The sequence below is a fragment of the Varanus komodoensis genome, unplaced genomic scaffold (genome assembly GCF_004798865.1).
Source record: "Varanus komodoensis strain SLA01 unplaced genomic scaffold, ASM479886v1 scaffold48, whole genome shotgun sequence".
NCBI classification, from domain to species: domain Eukaryota; kingdom Metazoa; phylum Chordata; class Lepidosauria; order Squamata; family Varanidae; genus Varanus; species Varanus komodoensis.
The window spans coordinates 825,637-843,751 of NW_025336059.1; the positions used below are offsets into that span (position 1 = coordinate 825,637).

The window sequence follows — 18,115 nt, forward strand, 5'->3', positions numbered from 1 at the left end:
GTGCAAAGCAGAGCTGTTGTTTGGGGGGGGGGGGGGGGGGGAGACTCAGCTGTTCCCAGCAGGCTAATTCATCATCGACCTAATCTGCAGAAAAAAGAAACCTGGAGGGGGAGAGGGAGGTTTCCCCGCTTTGCTGAGCATCAAATGAAGAGCTGATGGACTTCAGCACAGGCAGGGGGTCCGTGGGTGAGATTTTCCAGCTGTGAGGCAACCCCCTCTAACCCCCTGCCCCACATGCTGGAGGAAAATTGGAAGGGCTTCAACAAAGGAACAAAGGAGGGAACAGAGAAGAGAACCAGGCGGTTTCCTGTATGCATGCATGTTCTGGGGCCACGCGACCGGGGGGGGGGGGGCTGCGTCAAGCAGAGCCGTGTACCTGGGTTCTCAGCCCCACCTCGCCAAGCGCAGGCACACCGGTCTGGCCTGGCACAGTCGGTACTGCATGAAGCTGCGAGTGTCTGAATGCCCGCTAAAACGTGGACCCGGCTGTGACCCCACTGGAAAAAGCGAACTGCCTCCCCTTGTGTCTGGGTGCCCCCTACAGATGCGTGAGGCACCTTGGGGCGGGGATGCCATTTCCTGCTTCTGAATGGCCATCGCGAAGCGCTTCCGAGAAGCTGGACAAACAGCAGTTCCGGGAGTTTCCAGTGGGAAGTCACTTCTCTTGAGAGCAGGGGTCACCCTGCTCCTCAAAAAAGAGTTCAGAATCCTTGAGAGATTTTTCGCAGATGCTTCCTCTACTGGCGTGAGACACCGTAGCCACCTGTTGCCACCTTGCAAAAGCCTGCGGAGAAAAGACAAAACAAGTCAGAGGGCAGGTGAATTTTTCCAGTTCTGAAGGGTCAAAATGTCTCTCCCGACACTTAGTTGCAGGCAGTCAAGTGCTCAGCCTGGCAACACTGGCAGTTTTGGGAGTGTGGCCCTGCTCCTTTGCCTTCCGCCCTAGATGGCAAACCCCACTTTCGATTTTCTCCAAACAACTCCGACCCTTGGGCCAGGGTCTGGTAGCAAGCAGCAGAAAAGACTTCTCTGTGAGGTACCGGCTGCCAGGGAAGTCCAGCATCCCTGGATTAGAGGGAAGCTATTCTGCCATGGGGGAAGACCCCTCCATTCTTCTTTTCTCGAGCGAGCTTTTAGAACGGGTCTGTGCCTCCTCAAGCACCCTCTGCCCCTGCAAAAGCCCCTCTTGAGAGGACTTCTGCACAAGCCACTGACCATGAGGAGCCGGCCTAGTGCGTGACTTCCTTCAGGAGGGCGACGAGCGGCCTGCGGGAGCAAAGGCTTTGGGAGCCATCGAGCGCCAAGCCTGGGATCGAGTTTGCCATGCCCCAAGCAGGGAGGCGCTTTGGAAGGAGGCCAGAGATGAGCCCGGCAGAGGGCAGCCTCCTTTAGAGGCCCGGACCCTAGTCCCCGCTTGGCCACGAAGCTCACCCTGTGGCTTTTGGGGCCAGTCATTGACTCTCAGCCCAGCCTACCCTGCAGCCTTGTTGTGAGGGTAAAACAGTGAGGAGGGAGAATCGTGTGCTGCCTCAAGGCACATGGAGCAAAGGCAGAATCTCAGGGTAACTGAGGAAATGTTTTAAATAAGCTGGAAGAATGCGCAGAGCCAGAGGGCACTTTGGGGGAAACGCGGCTGCTGACCTTTCTGAGCAGGCGCTTCTCTTCAGCCTCCTGGAAACGCTCAGCCGCCCAGCTTTGCAGACACCGTCGCCTCCATGTCTTCCAGCACCACTCCACCAGCCTGTGCTTTGCCTGTGGGGAGGAGATCTTCTGTGATTTGAGCTTGCCGCAGCCCACGTGGATTAGACACCTAATGCTGGTTTCCAAAAGGAAAGCTTCCAAATCCCCGCGAGGGACTTCTGAAGAACAGGGCAGCATGCCCAGGTCCTGCTTACCAGGGCTTGCGGCAGAGTCCGTGTCCTGCAAGCCGCCTTCCAGGCCTGCCATGCCCTGCCCAGGCATCGCGCGTCCCTGGCCGCCTGGGAATGACGCACCAGGACGTGGCCTCTCCACAAACTCAGATACTTCCTGCTGCAGCCAGGACAGAGAGGAGGAAGAGTCAGGCTGGAAGTTGCGCCTTCTTTGGAGCAGGACGGATCCGTTAATGCGTGATAGCAGAACTCCAGCATGTGGGGTTCTGCCTCTGGCCCTGCCTGCTGATCCCCTCCAGCTTCAGGGGCTTGGGAGGGCAGAACTGGCACTCTCCCCCCTCCGAGTGCCTGGGCCCACATTCATGCAACTTGCACACAGCAGGCTTGGCTGGGTATGGGCCTTACCCAAGCTGGTCGCCCCTGGCTGCAGCCAGTTCAGTGCCGCTCTTCTGGGCCTGGCTGTATCCTGCTATCCGCCCTGCTGCATCCAGGCTTCCCGGAGGCCTCCGAGCCCCGTTCTGGCTTCTGTAGGCCATCAGCCAGACGCGAAACGAGCTGCTGATCAGGCGGGAGGGGGCTGACAAGCCCCGGCCGAGTGTCTCTTCTCTGTTCTGTCTCTGCCCTTGAAGACGAGAGTCCAGATTAATGCAGAAGCTATACGGTCTGGCATTCTTGGTCCTGCCTCCTTTGCATTCAGCCCCACCACCACTTGAAGCCCCTCTCCAAGACATTCTCAAAAACTGGACACAGCTTTTGGGCTGAAAAAAGGATTAATCATTCCTAATGTAAAATTAGGATTACCATTTTGAAAGATCTGTGTTTGGGCTTCTCAACAGATCACAACTTATTCACATCGGAACAAGCATCACTGCTCCCCACCACTCTCAACTCCACACTCTGTCCATTTCCCCCAGGGGGCTTTGAGGAGGCGCCCCAAAGCATCTTCTTCCATGTGTGATCAACTGCAACTTGTGGTGCCTGAGCCTTAGTTAAGCCATGGTTTGTTTCAGAAAAGCCAACTTCAAACCGTGGTCTATGAAGCTGGCCTATTTCACACCACAGTTTGTGGGTAACTGCAGTTTGAACTGGGGTGCAACTCCAGACTGGGGCTGACCGAAATCAGAAGCGAAGGGAGAGCATGCACGTCTTGTTCCCTTCACGATAAACCAGAAGCAATCATATCATCAACACGCCAGGCCACCCCCAGAGAAAACAAGGCGAGAGCATGGTCTCTTACTGCTTGGCCACAAGAGCGGCATTTTCCGGTGCTTCCGTGCTCCAGCAAGGCTGCTCTGCTTCCGGATGCACTGCCGAAAGTTGGCTGCTTTGGTCCAGAAATTGCAAGCCTGAAAGTTAAGCGGACCAGGTGGTTCTTTTACTTACCAAGACAGATCTGCCGTACTTTGCTCTGCTGCAAAATAAATGCTCTCAATCAGGGGTGGGCATCGTATGTCCCATCCGCCTTCACCAGTGGCTATGTGGGCGGGAGCTGAAGAGACTCGTAGGCCACGTCCCCTGGAGGGCCACCGCTGCTCTAAAGGGCCCCAATTTCTGTCCTGGGTACATCACGTTTCTGCTCGTCTTTCCTTTGTTCGCTTTCTATCCTGGGTTTTTTCCTTTCTTTAAAAAGCAAATACGTTTATTGATTTGACTCGGAGCTTTCCCACCCAAGCCACAGTGCTCAATGTAGCTAGCCACCAAGTCCCGATTAAAAACAAAACCTTAAAGCATAACAATAAAATGCAAGCTCAAACATAACAGAATTAACACCCCTAATCAATTAAACCCACCAAAGACCTGTCTGGATAAAAACATCTTTGCCAGCTGGCAGAAGGACAACAAGGAAGGAGGCTGGTGGGACTTCCAGGGCCTGGGAGCAGCCCCCAAAAATGCTCTTTCTGCCGTGACCACGTCATGCCTGGAACAAGACAACGGCCCTAAAACCTGGGCAAGCCTCGTGTGAGAGAAGGCAGCTTTATTAAGATAAAGCAAAGCAAAGCAGAAAAGACGTATTGAGATAAAACCACGAGAAACGGAAAACAAAATGTGCTGTGATTTATTGAAGAACCACCACAAAAATAAGAACAACATTCAAAAACAGCAGCAGAAAAATCATGTTCCAAAAGGTTAGGAAAGGACAGAAACTGGCTCTGTCTGTTGGGACTGAACTGGGAGCATCAAGGTGGTACCTAAACCCAGACTGGGCACCATGTGACCGTACGTCCTGCCAAATTCCCAGGGCCGAAGGTGCATTCTTCCCCACCTGAGAACTTAAACAGGTATGACATCCAAGCTCTGAAATCCAGATACCATGATGCCTAGAAGAGCATCTCCCATTTGGAGCGGGTTAGAGCCTTGAATTATTCAGGGACTCTCCTCTGAGTGCCCCCTGCTGAAGAAAGCTAGGCAACGACGCCAAGAGAGATGGGGGGTGGGCCCTCATTTGCGGAATGCCCTCCCCAAAGCATTTGGCCTGCTGCCCAACTCGTCGTCTTGCCGGCGCTTAGAAATGTCTTTTCAGACATCTACTCACCTGGTGGACAGAAATCGAGCGCAGGGCCAGATAGGCCCGGGTGGCTTTCCTCCAGCGCCACACGGCTCTGCACCCGGCAGGCCTCCTTCGGGACCTCTCCTCCTCTTCCTGGACGGCTTTCGAGAACGCTGTTTTCCACCTTCTGAAGCAGGATGCCAGAAGCCGCTGCCGCCCGGCCCGCTCGAACTCCACCAGGGCCTCGAGCCGCGCAGAGTTCCGAGCTGCGATCTCAGCCCAGGAAAGGAACGCCCTGCGATGTGGAACAAAGAGGGACTGTCTGGGAATTCCCACGTGGAGAAATATCCCTTCGAGCCCCCTTGATCCCTTCAAATTGGCTTGGCTCGCATCCCAGACAACCTGCACAGGGATTGTCTGGAATCCACGCCCTCTGCATTTCGCAGATTGGCTAGTGCCTACTTGTTGAAGGAACTGGGTTTTTTTTAAAGGGTGCGTTAAAATTTAGTTCTCTTTTGAAGCATGCCAGAAAGTTAATGCTTCACAGTGGTGCCCAAACCCAACCCCCCCGCCCACAAGTAGAAAGGTAGCATGTCGGGCCGCCTACACAACGACCGCTATGCTGAAGTGCCATATGGCAGGCGAAGGTTGGGAGAGCACGGCTGTGGAGGAATTGGTTTGTGGGACTCTTACCGGGCCAGGAGGGAATGCCGGAGATGCTGCTGAGCCTGCAGGGCTTGCCGAGTCCCAGAAGACCACAGCGCAAAGCATCTCGCAAGGAGCTGCCTCTCATCCTGCAGCCAAAGAAGGGAGCGTTGGGGACCGTGCCTGAAGCACAGCCTTCGTTACTGCACACACGGAGACACCCTCGCCCACGGCTATCCATGCAACGGGAGGGAAGCAGGTGGAGTTGGCCTGGATCACTCCAGGGAAACCCTTCCGCAAGAAGAAAAGTAATTCACAGAGAAAGTCTCCCACCTCCTTCCCAACCTGCTCTGCTGGGTTTCTGCTCATGTCTAGAGAAAGCAAAATGAAATGCACCTTCCTGAAAGTGGACAAACAGCCCCAGAGGGAGAAGGGCAGGGCCAGGATCCTTCTCCCCAAGAGGCTATTTTCCTGCTTGATTCCTCCCGAAGGAAGCACCTGCCACCCTGCGTGCATCGCATCCCATCCAGGTGTGTCCTTGCCTCTGGACGGGGCAGTGCCAAGGGAGCCTCTTTCGAAATGCATCCCATGTAGCCGAACAAGAGTAAGGGGCACTGAAGGGCACGTTTGTTCACTGCCGCCTTCAGCAACAGCCCCGGGACCAGGCCGCTCCCCAGATGGAGCCTCGGCGGTGTCCAGGGCTGGGAATCTCCCTTGTAGCTCCTGGGGACACCAAGGGCTTATTGATACGAATTCCTCACCTTTGCCGATGAGTCCGTGGAGACGGGCGGTGCAGCCGGATTGCTGTGGAAGCCAGAGGAGAGGGAAGACTCAAGGGAGACAAGGAGACGGTCCTCAGCGAGGTCCCTGGAGCCCGGCCCGGGAGGATGGAGGCAAAGGGACTTCCAGTGCCAGCGTGCCAAGGCTTCCTCCAGCCGCCGTCGTGCCTGCACTCGTTGGAAAGCGCTGAAAAGAAAGTATGAGCACTCAGGTGAATTGGAATTCTATTTCCAGCAGGGAATGATCTGAAAAATTATCCGCTGGGGTGTCTCCAAACAGAGAATTCTTCGCCAGCTCCTGTGTCAGCGGGGCATGTTATCCATGGCAGCATGAGCTTTTCGGCAGCTCTCATGTCGAGTCATGGCAGTGGACAACCACTTACGTAGCCGCCAGGGATTCCCGCCACCTCGCCTTCCAGGCCTGGAATGCCTCCTGCAGCGTCAGGGCACCAAAGAGGGCTTCCAGGCTCTCGGCTCCGTTCCTCTGGGACCAGCTCGCTACACTCCAGCCTGGCCGTGCCTCTCCAGCATGTGCAGCTGGGCCAAACCTTGCTGCTTTTACAGGTCATCCGTGGGAAAGAGAAAGACAGACAGACAGACAGACCAGTTAGAACAATCTGGTTCCCAGTCCAATCCCCATATACTGAATTTTTAAAGAAAGAATCTCAAGGGTCACCAGTAACACCATTCATTCCAGCAGAATGTAGGGAAGAAGAGCAAGGGGGAAGTGGGACATTCTGCCTGCTCTGCTGAAACATTTTTTTTTTACTTTCCCCTCCCTGAACCTTCTCCTTTGCACATCTTTTTTTAACCATTTGTAAGATCGTGGACAACAGCAGCTGTCTTTTTCGTGATGGCGTGTACGTTACTCCAGGTTCCGGTTCTGACACCACCACTCAACACAGCTTAGGACTCCACGCACGCACGCACACCCCACCCAGCACGCTTCTGCACATCTGCCCTTCCGAGAGCCCCATTTCATGCACTGGACGAAGCAGGGCGCGTCCGCCTGAGCTCAGGCCAGAAGGAAAGCCATCCGTTCTTCACGTGCTGCCTTTGCGTCGCAGCCGCCCGCCCGCACCTCGCGCCCGCCATTCCCCTCCTCACCATCGGCCTTCCTCTGCCTCAGGGCCAGCAGCTGCAGCAGCGTCCACCGGGTCTGCTCCCGGCTCCGCACCATCAGGGCCCACTGCCGGAAGCACAGCCTCAGCGCCCGGGCCCGCCGGCATTCCTGGCTGTGCCAGCTCCGCACCTGCCTCTCGGCGAAGCTCCTCCACGCAGCAAAGCACCTATGAAGTGACAGGAGCGATCAGGACGCACCAGCGGGGGACTGGCGTCACTCTTCCCTTTACAATCTTGTGCTGGCATCTGACTTCCCGCTTTCTGTGCTTCACACAAGGAGAGGCGGGCTGGATCTGCCCCACACCCACCTAGCCTGGCTTTCTGCTTGCACTGCAGCGACCCGCCTGCCTCGAGGAGACCCACAGGCTGGAAAGGAGTGCAACAGGCACCCTCCTGCCCATGTTCCCCAGCCATGGGCAGCCACACGTAACTTTCCGCATATGAATTTGTCCAGTCCCTTTTAAAGCCCTCCAGATCGGCAGCCCCCCTTCCTCTTGTGGAAGCGAGCGCCTCATTGAGCTCTGCACTGTGTGAGAAGGACCATCTTCAACCCGATGTGAATCCCTCCACAGTCGGCTTCGTGGGATGAGCCCTTGGTTGCACGGGAGGCTGCGAAATACACCTCCCTCTCCACTTTCTGCACACTTGGCATGATTTCCTTCCCTTCGATCATGTCTCCCCTTAGCAGTCCTTCTCCTAAGCTAAACCATCCTGGGTGTTGCAACTTAGGGAGCCGTACCAGCCCCTTGATCATTTCCTTCCACAACTTTTCCAGCTTGCCAATATCCCCCTTTTAAGGAGCAGTGACCGGAACTGAATGCAGGACCACGGAGTTGTTCCAAGGGGCAGGGAACGGCAACGTTCCTTTCTTAAGAGGAAGGCCGCATAAAGAGCCATGTGGGATCAGAGGCTCACGCAGCAGCTGAGGAAATGCCCACAGCGAAGCAGGACAGGAGCACTCACACCCATGCTCCCCAGCAACCCGTGTCCAAGTTAGCGCTGGCATGGTTTTGCCCGAGAGGAAGGCGTCACAAACCGCTTTGCTCACCGGCTGATCAGCCCTCTCTGGATTCGAGCCGCTAGTGGCACGATCCGCCTGCTGGCCTGGCAGCGGGCACGCCACGTTGCGAAAGCAGCCGCCAGGCGGGCCTTCTCCAGGGCGGCGCGAGCATCTTGCGCGCGGGCCTCCTCTTGGTCCAGGCGTTCAGTGCGCAGGCGCCACAGTCTGAAAGCTGCTACGTGGCAGGAGAAGAGATGCCGGACTTGGAAAGGGAAGGCTTCTTCCAGCCTCGCCGAGCAGACAGAGCCTTTGCTGGGTTACACCTTCTCTGTAGACCCAGGATCAGCCTTTGCCAAACCGGGCCCCCCCAACACGACGGACGACAGGGCAGAAGCTGAGCCAGCCTGGGGAAAGCAGGCCCTCTCAGCCGACTAGCATTCTCTGGCTGTGGACCCTTGCAGAGGCAAAAGAGCAGCTCCCATGGATCAGTAGGTTTGGGGGCAATCAGGAGCTTGCAGGACTGGCCGTCCCTACACCCCAAAGGCCCTTCATGGCTGCACAGGGAAGCGGTCCAAGGCCCTCTTCCCCAGTGCAGTTCCACGGGGCTGCTCAGGACTACAGCCCTCATGAGCCAGTGGCCACGTGTCCCGGGAGCTGCAGGCTGCCTCCCCGGACAGGTGCAGGCAGGAATTTTGGACTGGGCCAGCGAGGTGCCGCCTGGGCAGCGCTCGCCTCTTCAGTCAGCCCTGCCGCGCAGCTCCATTGCAAGGCCAAAGGGGGTGCGGAGTGGGAGAGGGCAGGAGCCCCTCGGAGGAGAGGCAGGCGGAAAGCAAAACGAGCACAAAGCTTGTTTCGTACAGGAGCAATTCGCGTGTCCGGGGCAAGGGCGAGCTTGGCTGCCTCGAAGCCTGGGCAGGAAGCCCCTCCGTGCTGCAACGCTTTGCTGCAGCAATGCGCCCATGAAGAACAGTTCCTACCGGCCAGCCGCCTCATCTCTCGGACTGCCTCCATCTTTCGGTTCAGCTCTTCTGCTCCCTGCGTGTGACGGAGCTGCATCCATAAAAGTCCCTCCGCCCTGAACGAAAGCAAGCCAAGGAGACGATCTCGTTTGTCTTGGACAGCGCAGTGCAGTGGGTCGAGCAGGTGTGGGGAACTTTTGGCTCATGGGGATTCCCTTTCTGGCCCATAAGTCCCACCCCTGTCTGTGGCCACACCTCCTTCCCTAGGCCCCACCCAGTCACCAAAGAAAGTTGCCTCCAGAGCTGAGAAAAATTACTGTTTTCTGTCTGCATGGAGTAATTAGCCATGTTGCCCGGGAATGATAGGAGGGTACAGTCCAGCACAAGGCACCAGGTGGAGGAAGCCAGCGATAGAAACACCTGCAGCGGCCTTTTTCGCTTCTCTTGCTTAGCACTAATTGTACTAGATGGATTTGTTCCTCTCACGGAGATCGGATTGGTGAATTCCTTCATTTAGACCGTCTGACATACACACACGTTACGTACTCTGCAACCTGCATAAGTTATGCAAATGTGGGCAGGTTCCTATCTTGTAGCTTAACCTACCTCACAGAGTTGTCACAAAGGTAGGTTAAATTGTGCAAATTTTGTGGGGAAGTTCTACGTATCCCATTCTGCTGCTACTCATGGGTAGGCCAAGGACTAAAGCTTCCATATAGCCTGAAGTGCCTGATCCTTCATAATCTTGGCAGCTAAGCAGGGCCAGGCGTGGTTGAAATCTGGATGGGTGACTTAAATGTTGTGAACTGCCCAGAGAGCTTCAGCTACGGGCAGTATAAAATGTATTATAATGATGATGATGGTGATGGACAGAACCCCCATATAAGACCCAAGAAGGCTTCCCAAGATGTTCACCAAGCCCACACACTTAGGGCCTGTCTTTGCCTCCATAAGGACTAGAAGCTTGCTTGCTTGCTTGGTTCCTACCTACTGATACAATCTCAAATACCTCATTTGCACACAAGGGTTGCAAAGAGCTGCAAAATCCAGCCACTGAACCTGCCAGACAAATTACTCTACCTGCCGCGAGGGACCAAATCCCTGCCTTGTCTCTGCGCACCTGCGGTACCGAGCAGCATCCTCCACCTGCTCCGCCGAAAGCTGACACCAGGCAGGGAGTTTCGTGATCCTCTCTGGGGGTGGCAGCAACTCTCTGGCGCCGGTCATCGTCTCCCGCTGGCGCAAAGCTCGGGCCTCCCGCCGCTTAGCTGCAGCATCCTGCCACTGCCAGAGAACCAGGGTTCACCTTACCTTCCAACTCCTCCTCCCCAAACTCCGATTTAATTCCACGCGAGAACCCTTGAAAAGGGATTCTCCACCTTCCTTCCCCAGCTTGTTTCCCTTGTGCCTTTTGAGATGGTAAAGCGAGCGAAATCAACACGCCTCAAATAGAGAAATGCAAAGAAGCGACTCACCTGCACTGAAGTCAAGGGCTGCTTTTCCGTCCTGCCCTCTGGCCCCTCCAGCACAACCTGCTGAAGTGACGGGTCGCGCCTCTGGCCTGGCTAGCCCCATACTGACCGCTCTGGTGGGCAGCCCGCTCTGGTGGGCTTTGCTCGACAACTGGAGGTGCCCAGAGCTGAGCCCAGCCCCCACGAGGCCGTGTGCTCCATCCCTGGGCACTGGCTACACCTGCAGCTGGGATGCCCCCTGCCCGGGCCCGCCTCCCGGGGCTCCCTCACCCTGCGGAAGACGTTGGCCAGCACCGTCGTGGCATGGCTTCTCTGGGTGACAGCCACCTGGGCGTTCCTCAGCTGCACTGCCCACTGGAGGGCGGAGAGCCCCTTGCGCAGGAGCTGGCGTTCGTGCTGGGCCCGGGCCACGGCCAGCTTCCCGAAGACGTGCTCACGCCAGGCCGCAAAGCTCTTCACCAGCAACGGGTCCCTCCTCTCAGGCAGAGGCCTGCGGATCAGTCAGCAAATGCAAGGACGGATTCAGTTCGTGCTCCCCGAACTGATTCCTCGCAGCAGCCGCCAGGTCGGAGAAGCCAGAGCTGCAAGGGGCCTGCTGCCCTGGGAGACCTTTCGTTCCTTTTTGGGGGAGCTGCCACGGGGGAAATGCTTGCAGGAGCAGGGCAGCCCTGCTGCAGCTCGGCACACCACGCAAGCCTCCGTTCCTTCCACCCCTCTCCTGCAGGGGAGAATAAAAGCGCATCCTACAAGAAGAGGCACGGTCAGAGGATGAGCTGGCCTGTCGCAGCAGGAAACCTCTTCAGAAAAGGCATGCCTCTCCAAGGGTGGACTTTGCCTCCAAGGCGAGTCCATCCCCTGCAGCTCCTCGTAAATCCTCCAATTACCTGTCTTTTTTCTTCTCCATTGATCCATCATCTGCTTCCAGGCTCTGCAGGAAAAGAGAATGTCAGGTCTGTTCTGCTCAGATCTTAGCTGAACACACCCTCCTGCTTGGAATCTCTGGGCCATCCTAGAACCTTGAGGGTTCTGCCTGAAAGGGTTCCACGTTTTGTGCCACGGTAACCCGGAGTGAGTTCACAGCTTGAGAAAAAGCCCAGATCCATTAGGCAAAAGAAATGCAACAAGATTTTAAAACAAATATTTACTGTTATGCTGCATTTTTCCTCTTAACGCAGAACACCAGGTAGCACACCTGGCTCCCCTTTTCTCAATTGTATCCTTGCCACCCCTGCAAGGCATTCCCTCTGCCAGACTTGCCCACAAATTCAAACTCTGGCAACATGAAGGAGGACTGGGCTTACCTCGCCTCGCAGGATCTCTCTCCCTCCGTCTTTCTCCCAATGGCACGGCGGCTCTCTCTGACCTCTCTCCACACCAGGGCTGTGGTCACAACATGCAGGACTCAAGAGGTCCTGGACGCATTCTCTAGCAAGGGGTTTGGCACCCTGGGAATATTCTCTGGGCCCGTTTTTGGCTGCTGCCCCGAAGGGTGAACATCGGGTTTGCTCGTCCACGTTGCTTGCGATGAATGAGGCCCTGCAGGCTTCTCCTGCCTCACGGGCGTGAAGCTCTTCAGAGCCCTTACCCAGCTCGTGCGCCGGAGTGACCGCCGGTCCTCCCGGAGAATGAACAGTCAGGTGCACTGCCTGCTGAGCATCATACACACACACCCCCATGCTCAGCGGAGCCTTGGTGCATGTCTTCAGGGAGACCTGCAAGCCATCCGTGGAGAGGAGGCCCAAGGGAAGGTCCCCGAGACCCAAGTCGGAGCGGTGGAGCACTCCAGCAGTAGGTTCCTGTGCAGCCAGGGCTCTTTGGTGGCCGCTGGGTTTGGGACACCTGCAGAGACTCTCTTCTTCCAGAGCCCGCTGTGCACCTGAGCAGCTTCGGAGGTAGCGAAAGGAAGTGCCGCAGTACCTTTCTTCTCGTTCTTCTCCTTGAAAGGCCGGTGTGGTTGGGCCAACGCTGCTGCAGACACCCGGGGGCCAACCTCGGTCGGAGGCCTCCTCCCCTGGGGGTCCGTATACTCCCACTTTATCGTAGGCAATGGGAAGGGGCTCCCTGTCTCTCCCAGTGCCCCTCGTAAAGCTGGAATCCCAGGCCTGACTCAGGGGGGTGCCCCAATTCACGCTGGCTTGCTTGGGGGTGAGCTGCTCCATGAGACTCAGCACAGTCGAGGTCGAGGCCGGGGGATCGGCAGGTGGCCGGTAAGCGAGAGACAATGACTTGGACTCCCACGGGAAGGAACCCAAGGCTCCCATCACAGCGATTTCTTGCCTCAGCCGCTGGATGGAGCTGTACAGGTCAGCAGAGGTCTGGGAAGACTCTAGGAGGGTCCGGAGCAGTGTGGAAGACACGCCTCTCTCAGCCAAGGGCGAAGACTTCAGATGGTCTATGGTGAGGGGTGGCCCTGGAGGTATGGATTCGAGACTCCTGCTGGGGCTTGTAAAAGAAGGTTGACCCTCTGGGTGGAGGCAGCCTAGATAAGACACCCCCAGCAAGTCCACTGGAGAGAAGGACCTTCCATCGGCCTCAAGATTTGGTCTTCCTGGCCCAGAGACCGAACCTATTGGCTGTGTGCGCACCTGCCGGCCCTCATGCCCTCTTCTCTCCTTGGAGGTGCTCCTTTCGGCCCGGGGGAAAGCACTGCTTCTGCCGGGGCGCTCACTGGGGGGTTTCTTTCTTGAGCCACCTGGGCATGAGCTGCGTGCAGCTGGAAGAGAGCCGGGGTCGCCGAGGGGTTCCATCCTGTGCCTCTTAGATTCAAGGTTGCTTTGCCGCCAGGATGCGGGGTCGGCCGTGGTGTCCCGAAGTGGCCAATACGGGCAAGCGAGATTGGTTTGGACTCGATTCTGCGGCTGAGGTCCGGCAGGCCTGTTTCTCATAGAAGCAGCTCGTGGCCTCCCGTGCGTTGTCTCTCCAGTGTGGTGGAACCCAGGAATGGCAGAACCAGCTTGATGGCGGGATCCTGCAACTGGATTTCCAGGGGACAAATACAGTTTGACATTGATGTTTTTCTGGACATTCCCTTGCTCTGCAGAGGAGTGAGGGAAGAAAAACAGAGCAGTCGTAGCATTAAGCACATCTCAAATAAATTTCCTATCCTCCAGTAACTGGTATTTCACACCGGTCCTACAAGAGAACCTTGTCTTTCAATAGTTGGAAAGTCGTATGAATGTTCCATGATGTCACAAGAGCAAACTCGGTGAGAAAATTACCTGTGCACACCGTCTCAGTTATAAAAGAGCAGCAGAAGGGAGACTGCAGCTTACAAGGTACAAGAATTTATCTACATGACTGAACATGAGGGAACAAAGGTTCAGATGAGTTCAGATTTCAGTGAGTACAGCCTACGGATTCTGCAGTGGGCCATCTTTTCCCAAGTCACGCAGATTCCTCGGACATGTTTTCCACGGCATTCAAACCACGGGTGGGCCACACCCAGCCTACAGATCACACAGGGCCTATGGCCTGGCTTTAAGGGATGGACCGGCTGCCACCAGACTTCCCCATCCAAAAATGGCAGGCAGGGTAGGGTGATTGTGAGACGCTGAGCCAAACTGCAGCCACTGAGAGAGAAAAGGGGAATAGGAGAGTGTCTGGGGCTATCCAAGCTTGCAGAAGTACAACAGGCAGACAAGACTGAGGGGGCATTTCTAAAACTGCTGATGGAAAATGAAGCACACGCAGCAACTGTGGAATACTGAGTTCTGGTTGGAGAAAAAGGGGAAACTATGCATGTGTTGAGTGCGGGGTTAAATCGTTTGCCCCGTTATGCTTATTGGAGCCTTTGGGCCGTCTGGCGGGAACCCTAAAGCCCAGCCCCAAAGTGCAAAGTGTGCACTGCAACAGTCTATTGCAGGTCTCACCAGTGGGGTTTTGTTTGCCAGAAAACGACCCATCCCACAAAGCCAAGGAGCTGCAGCTGGCCAAACCGGGACCTATGCCCAGGGCTGCATTTCCAGCACACTCCAAGAGTGTCCTCTGCACCTCACCCCCCAGCCCGTGGCCGGCTCTCGCATCCCTGGGACACCGTACTCACTGTGGGACATGCCGCTTGCTCCATCCGTGAGCCCCGGGGGCGAGAACAGACGCCTCTTTGTGCTCGCGCCTCTGACCTTGCTAGATTGCTAGATGAGACTCCCCCACCCTCGGAAGCCGACCGACCTGCACCTGATGCTTAAACTCCAAAGCAACAGCGGCCTGAGTCACCCTAAGCAGCTTAACGCCAGTCCCCCGCTGTTAAAGATGCCAGCGACTCGGTTAAAGATGCCAGCGACTTAATGGTTAAAGATGCCAGTGACTCGTTGCGGCTCCAGATGTCCAGGGGTTGAGGAGGGGAGAAGGTTTTGATCTGCCGCTAATTGGTACACCGTCCTTAACATGGTCCGAATAAATTAGCTTAGAAACAGACCGATCCATGCACCTAGTGAGCAAAAATACAACACCCCCCCACCCCCAGGTGATGGTTTCCTGGTGTTTTAACCCCTTCTTACAGCTAGAAAGACAAGCCCCTGTTCTTGCCATGTCTTTACAGATTAAATTGCTATAACACCCCTTCAGCCAAGTTATCCAAATGGCTCACAAAATGTCACACCGTAAATCAACACAACAGTGGAAGAAAGCGTATTTTTTAAAAAAGAAAGCTTAACAGCAAAAAAGCAAACTAAAGCAAATGCTAGCTGCAAGGCAAAGACCCGAACGTGCAAAATACAATTTGTATTGCCATTTTTCTATTCCTTTTTCAAAGCAGAGAATTAAAATGCGTGGGAGAATCAAAAGCACTGCCGCGGATACCAAAAGGCCCAGCCGCTGTGAGAATCAGCACTCTGCACTGAGTGGGATCTTTGTTCTCACAAGGGCGGGTGGTATATGAGACACAACACTTACCTGGTATCAGGTAGCTCTCTAATGCAGGTGGGATGTTTTCTTTCCTCCATCCTCTCGGGAGCTTGTTTGAGCTCTCCATGTTTGTGTAAGGGTAACTCAGCCCTTCCAAACAGGATTAGAAAAACAGTAATCCCATAAAAGCAAGCCTGGGACACAAAGCCACTGCCTGGAAGGGCAAATTGATGGAGATAAACAAAGAAACAGAAGTAAGGCTCAAGCTAGGTAGCCAAGAGTTTGAAAGCCAGTATCGGTGGCTTTCCACGGGGTCGCGATGGGTCGGACACGACTTTGCGACTAACAACAACAGTCGGAGGCTTTCAGTGCAGAAGACTCAGAGATGTACTCGTTATGCAGGGAGTAAAACTGAGGCCAAGGTTTCCACTGCCGCCTGTTGCATTCCCGCTTTGCCACTGAATGGCCCGGAAAAGCAGTAATGCATAAGGAGGTGGGTGGCAGCTCAGCCTCAGGTTAACTACCTGTGAAATGGGTACAACATGGAACTACTCCTCAGGGCTAAGAAAGCATGCAGACGGTACAGTTCAGAACAGCAAACTGCCCTGCCATGGAGCTCACACATGGCCTGCAAGCGCTGAAGATTTCCCTGGCCAAAGCTTATAAGCCTTCAAACCCGAACATTTGGCATTTGGCTGTTCTCTCTCTCTCTCTCGCTGTTCTGTTGCTACCTCGATTTTTACTAGATGTGGACTACTTAAGCATTTAATGATATTAAGCGGTGTCCAAGAGCCAGAGTGATATAGTGGCCAAAACTGGTGGACTTGGGACCGGGTGATCTGGGTTCTAGTCCGAATTTAGCCATGGAGCCCACTGGGTGACTTTGGGCCAGTCACAGACTCTCAGCCCAGCCTACCTCACAGGGCTGCTGTTAACAGGACTAAAACGGAGAGGAGGAGGACTTTGTAAGCTGCTTTGTGTTCCTTGCAGGCTGTGATACAATGCAATGGGATAAGGAAAAACGCTGCTCACTCCCAACTCCAGTTCATGCATGAACAGTTGGACCCGAATACAGAACCCTCCAGACCCCGCTGTTTACCTCAGTCCACTGGGAGAAATCCCCATTGATTCCCACTCTCTGCTGTATTCATCCATAAGAGGACCCTTCCCCTTTTATTCCCTCACTGCTATGTTAGCTCAGGAGTCTTTGCTGAGGGACACCTTGTGGTGTCCAAACAACCCCCTTGAATTTCGCCTAGGTCCAACCAGGGGGAGGCCGTGTTTGCAACCACGCCGGACGCCGCTTTATAACCCCGATGCTTATTTTGTCGCTCCGAAGGCCAAACCGCACAACCTCTGGCTGGCAGGATGAAACAACAAGGAGTGAGATGTCGCAACGCCCATTAAGGTGGCTTTGCAACATGGAGGGTTGTTTGGTCAATGCGTCAGGGAGGTAAACAGGCACGTGGGTTGAGTAAGGCGCGTCTGGTTTTACGCACGCTCTTCGCGGCTCCGTTTGGCGTTTGCTTCGCTCGCTTGGCTCGCACGCCCCCCTCCGTTTTGACAGTGGCGTTTCATCATTACAGTGGGCTTCATTATAAGGATTTCACGAACCATGCGCTGTTTTCAATAGTGTTTCTTCAACCCCTGCTTAACGTATCGGTGTCAGTAAAGCGGGGTAAGCAAGGGCGTTTTCCGTGCTCTGTCCGCGACCCGCGTTCTCTCGCCTACGTTGCAACGCACGTGTCGATAAATGTATACACACTTTGGGAAGAGAGGGCGCGGAGGAAGGAGTGGCCAGGCCGAGGAGGAGGGAGGCAGTGTGGTGCTGCGGTTAGAGCCTCGGCCTGGGGCTCGCGCGACCCGGATCCTGCTCCCCGCCGGGCCAGTCCTGGGCCTCTCAGCCCGACCTACCTCCCAGGGCTGTTGTGAAGAAAAGCTGGAGAGCAGAAAGGCGGGGCAGATCCTCCCGGCTTCAGGATCGCGCCGCCATGCAGTTCCCGCCCGGGGAGGGGGCGCAACGTGCACGCGGGCCGGGGGTCCCTCTTACCGCTGCTCCGGCGCGGCTGGGAGAACACGGGCGCGCTAGTCCTCAGGGAGGAGGGCGCGGCGGGCTGCTGGGCTGGGGCGGGGAGGGCCTCGGGGGCCTGCCTTCCGTTGCATCGCCCCCTCCAGCCATCCCGCGCCTGCCTTCAAACCGACGGAAATGCAACGGGGCGAGGCCAGGGGGGGCTCGCACGGCCGCGCGGCGCTGAAGCCCGGGGCCCCGCCAGGGAAGCTGCGAGCAACGACCAGCCCCGGGCACGCGCCCCCCCCCCCCCCCCCCCCCCCCCCCCCCCCGCAGGATCCACACTGCCGCCGGCCGGCTTTCCAGAGACAAGCCCCCAGCCGCCCCCGAAGGTGCTTTGCCCAAGGGCCCCCGCTTGCATTCCCCCCCCATGTGGAGTGCTGGGGCCCGGGCCTGTCTGCCCCCGCCCCATATCCACCCAGGCTGCCTGCGCTCCGGTGCTGAAACAGCCTCGTGGGAAGAAGGGCTTCCTGATGCCTTCCCATGCATGTGTGGGGATCCGAGGAGGCTGCAGGACCTTGGGGCACACCCCTTGGACGCCCCCCAAGCAAGATTGAGCACAAGAACCCATGAGAATCCCTCTCGTTTTTGTCACTGCCGAATCTCTCTTCAACCAGAGTGTCGTTACTTTCAAATAACTGAAGGAAGAAGGGCTGGAAAAGATCAGGGGAAAAATTGGACCAGCGTTGATTGCAAGGTGCTGGGAAAACTTCTCCCTGTCCCCATCCCCGTAAAGGTTGCAGACGGGGAAATCGGAGTGTGGCAGCAGATGCCATCACAGCCCTGCTACTAAAACGGCCCCAGTGAAGCATCCCTCCAAGCCCCAATTCCGCTACACCACCCAGGTGCCTGGTGGAAGGCCCAAACGA

At 56.1% G+C, this 18,115-nt stretch overlaps 1 protein-coding gene across 5 annotated transcripts; it reads right to left on the bottom strand.

The window, feature by feature from the left end:
• Positions 1-37: 37 nt before the first annotated feature.
• On the bottom strand, positions 38-17,349 carry CUNH1orf167 (chromosome unknown C1orf167 homolog). Of its 5 annotated transcripts, none has more exons than XM_044445497.1 (18): positions 17,229-17,349; positions 15,227-15,392; positions 11,638-13,370; positions 11,221-11,264; positions 10,607-10,826; positions 9,985-10,148; positions 8,883-8,980; positions 7,954-8,140; positions 6,891-7,072; positions 6,167-6,335; positions 5,766-5,970; positions 5,053-5,153; positions 4,405-4,654; positions 3,109-3,217; positions 2,277-2,493; positions 1,896-2,031; positions 1,642-1,752; positions 38-784 (listed from the first exon to the last, which is right to left on the bottom strand). In XM_044445497.1, the coding sequence occupies exons 2-18, from the start codon at positions 15,303-15,305 to the stop codon at positions 656-658; spliced, it is 4,134 nt and encodes a 1,377-aa protein (XP_044301432.1). In that variant the 5' UTR covers positions 15,306-15,392; positions 17,229-17,349; the 3' UTR covers positions 38-655. The 5 variants fall into 5 exon arrangements, with proteins under 5 accessions (XP_044301432.1, XP_044301433.1, XP_044301435.1 ...); XM_044445498.1 differs by having other exon boundaries at positions 17,093-17,349; XM_044445500.1 differs by having other exon boundaries at positions 11,638-13,310; positions 16,278-17,349.
• Between the last annotated feature and the right edge of the window lie 766 nt (positions 17,350-18,115).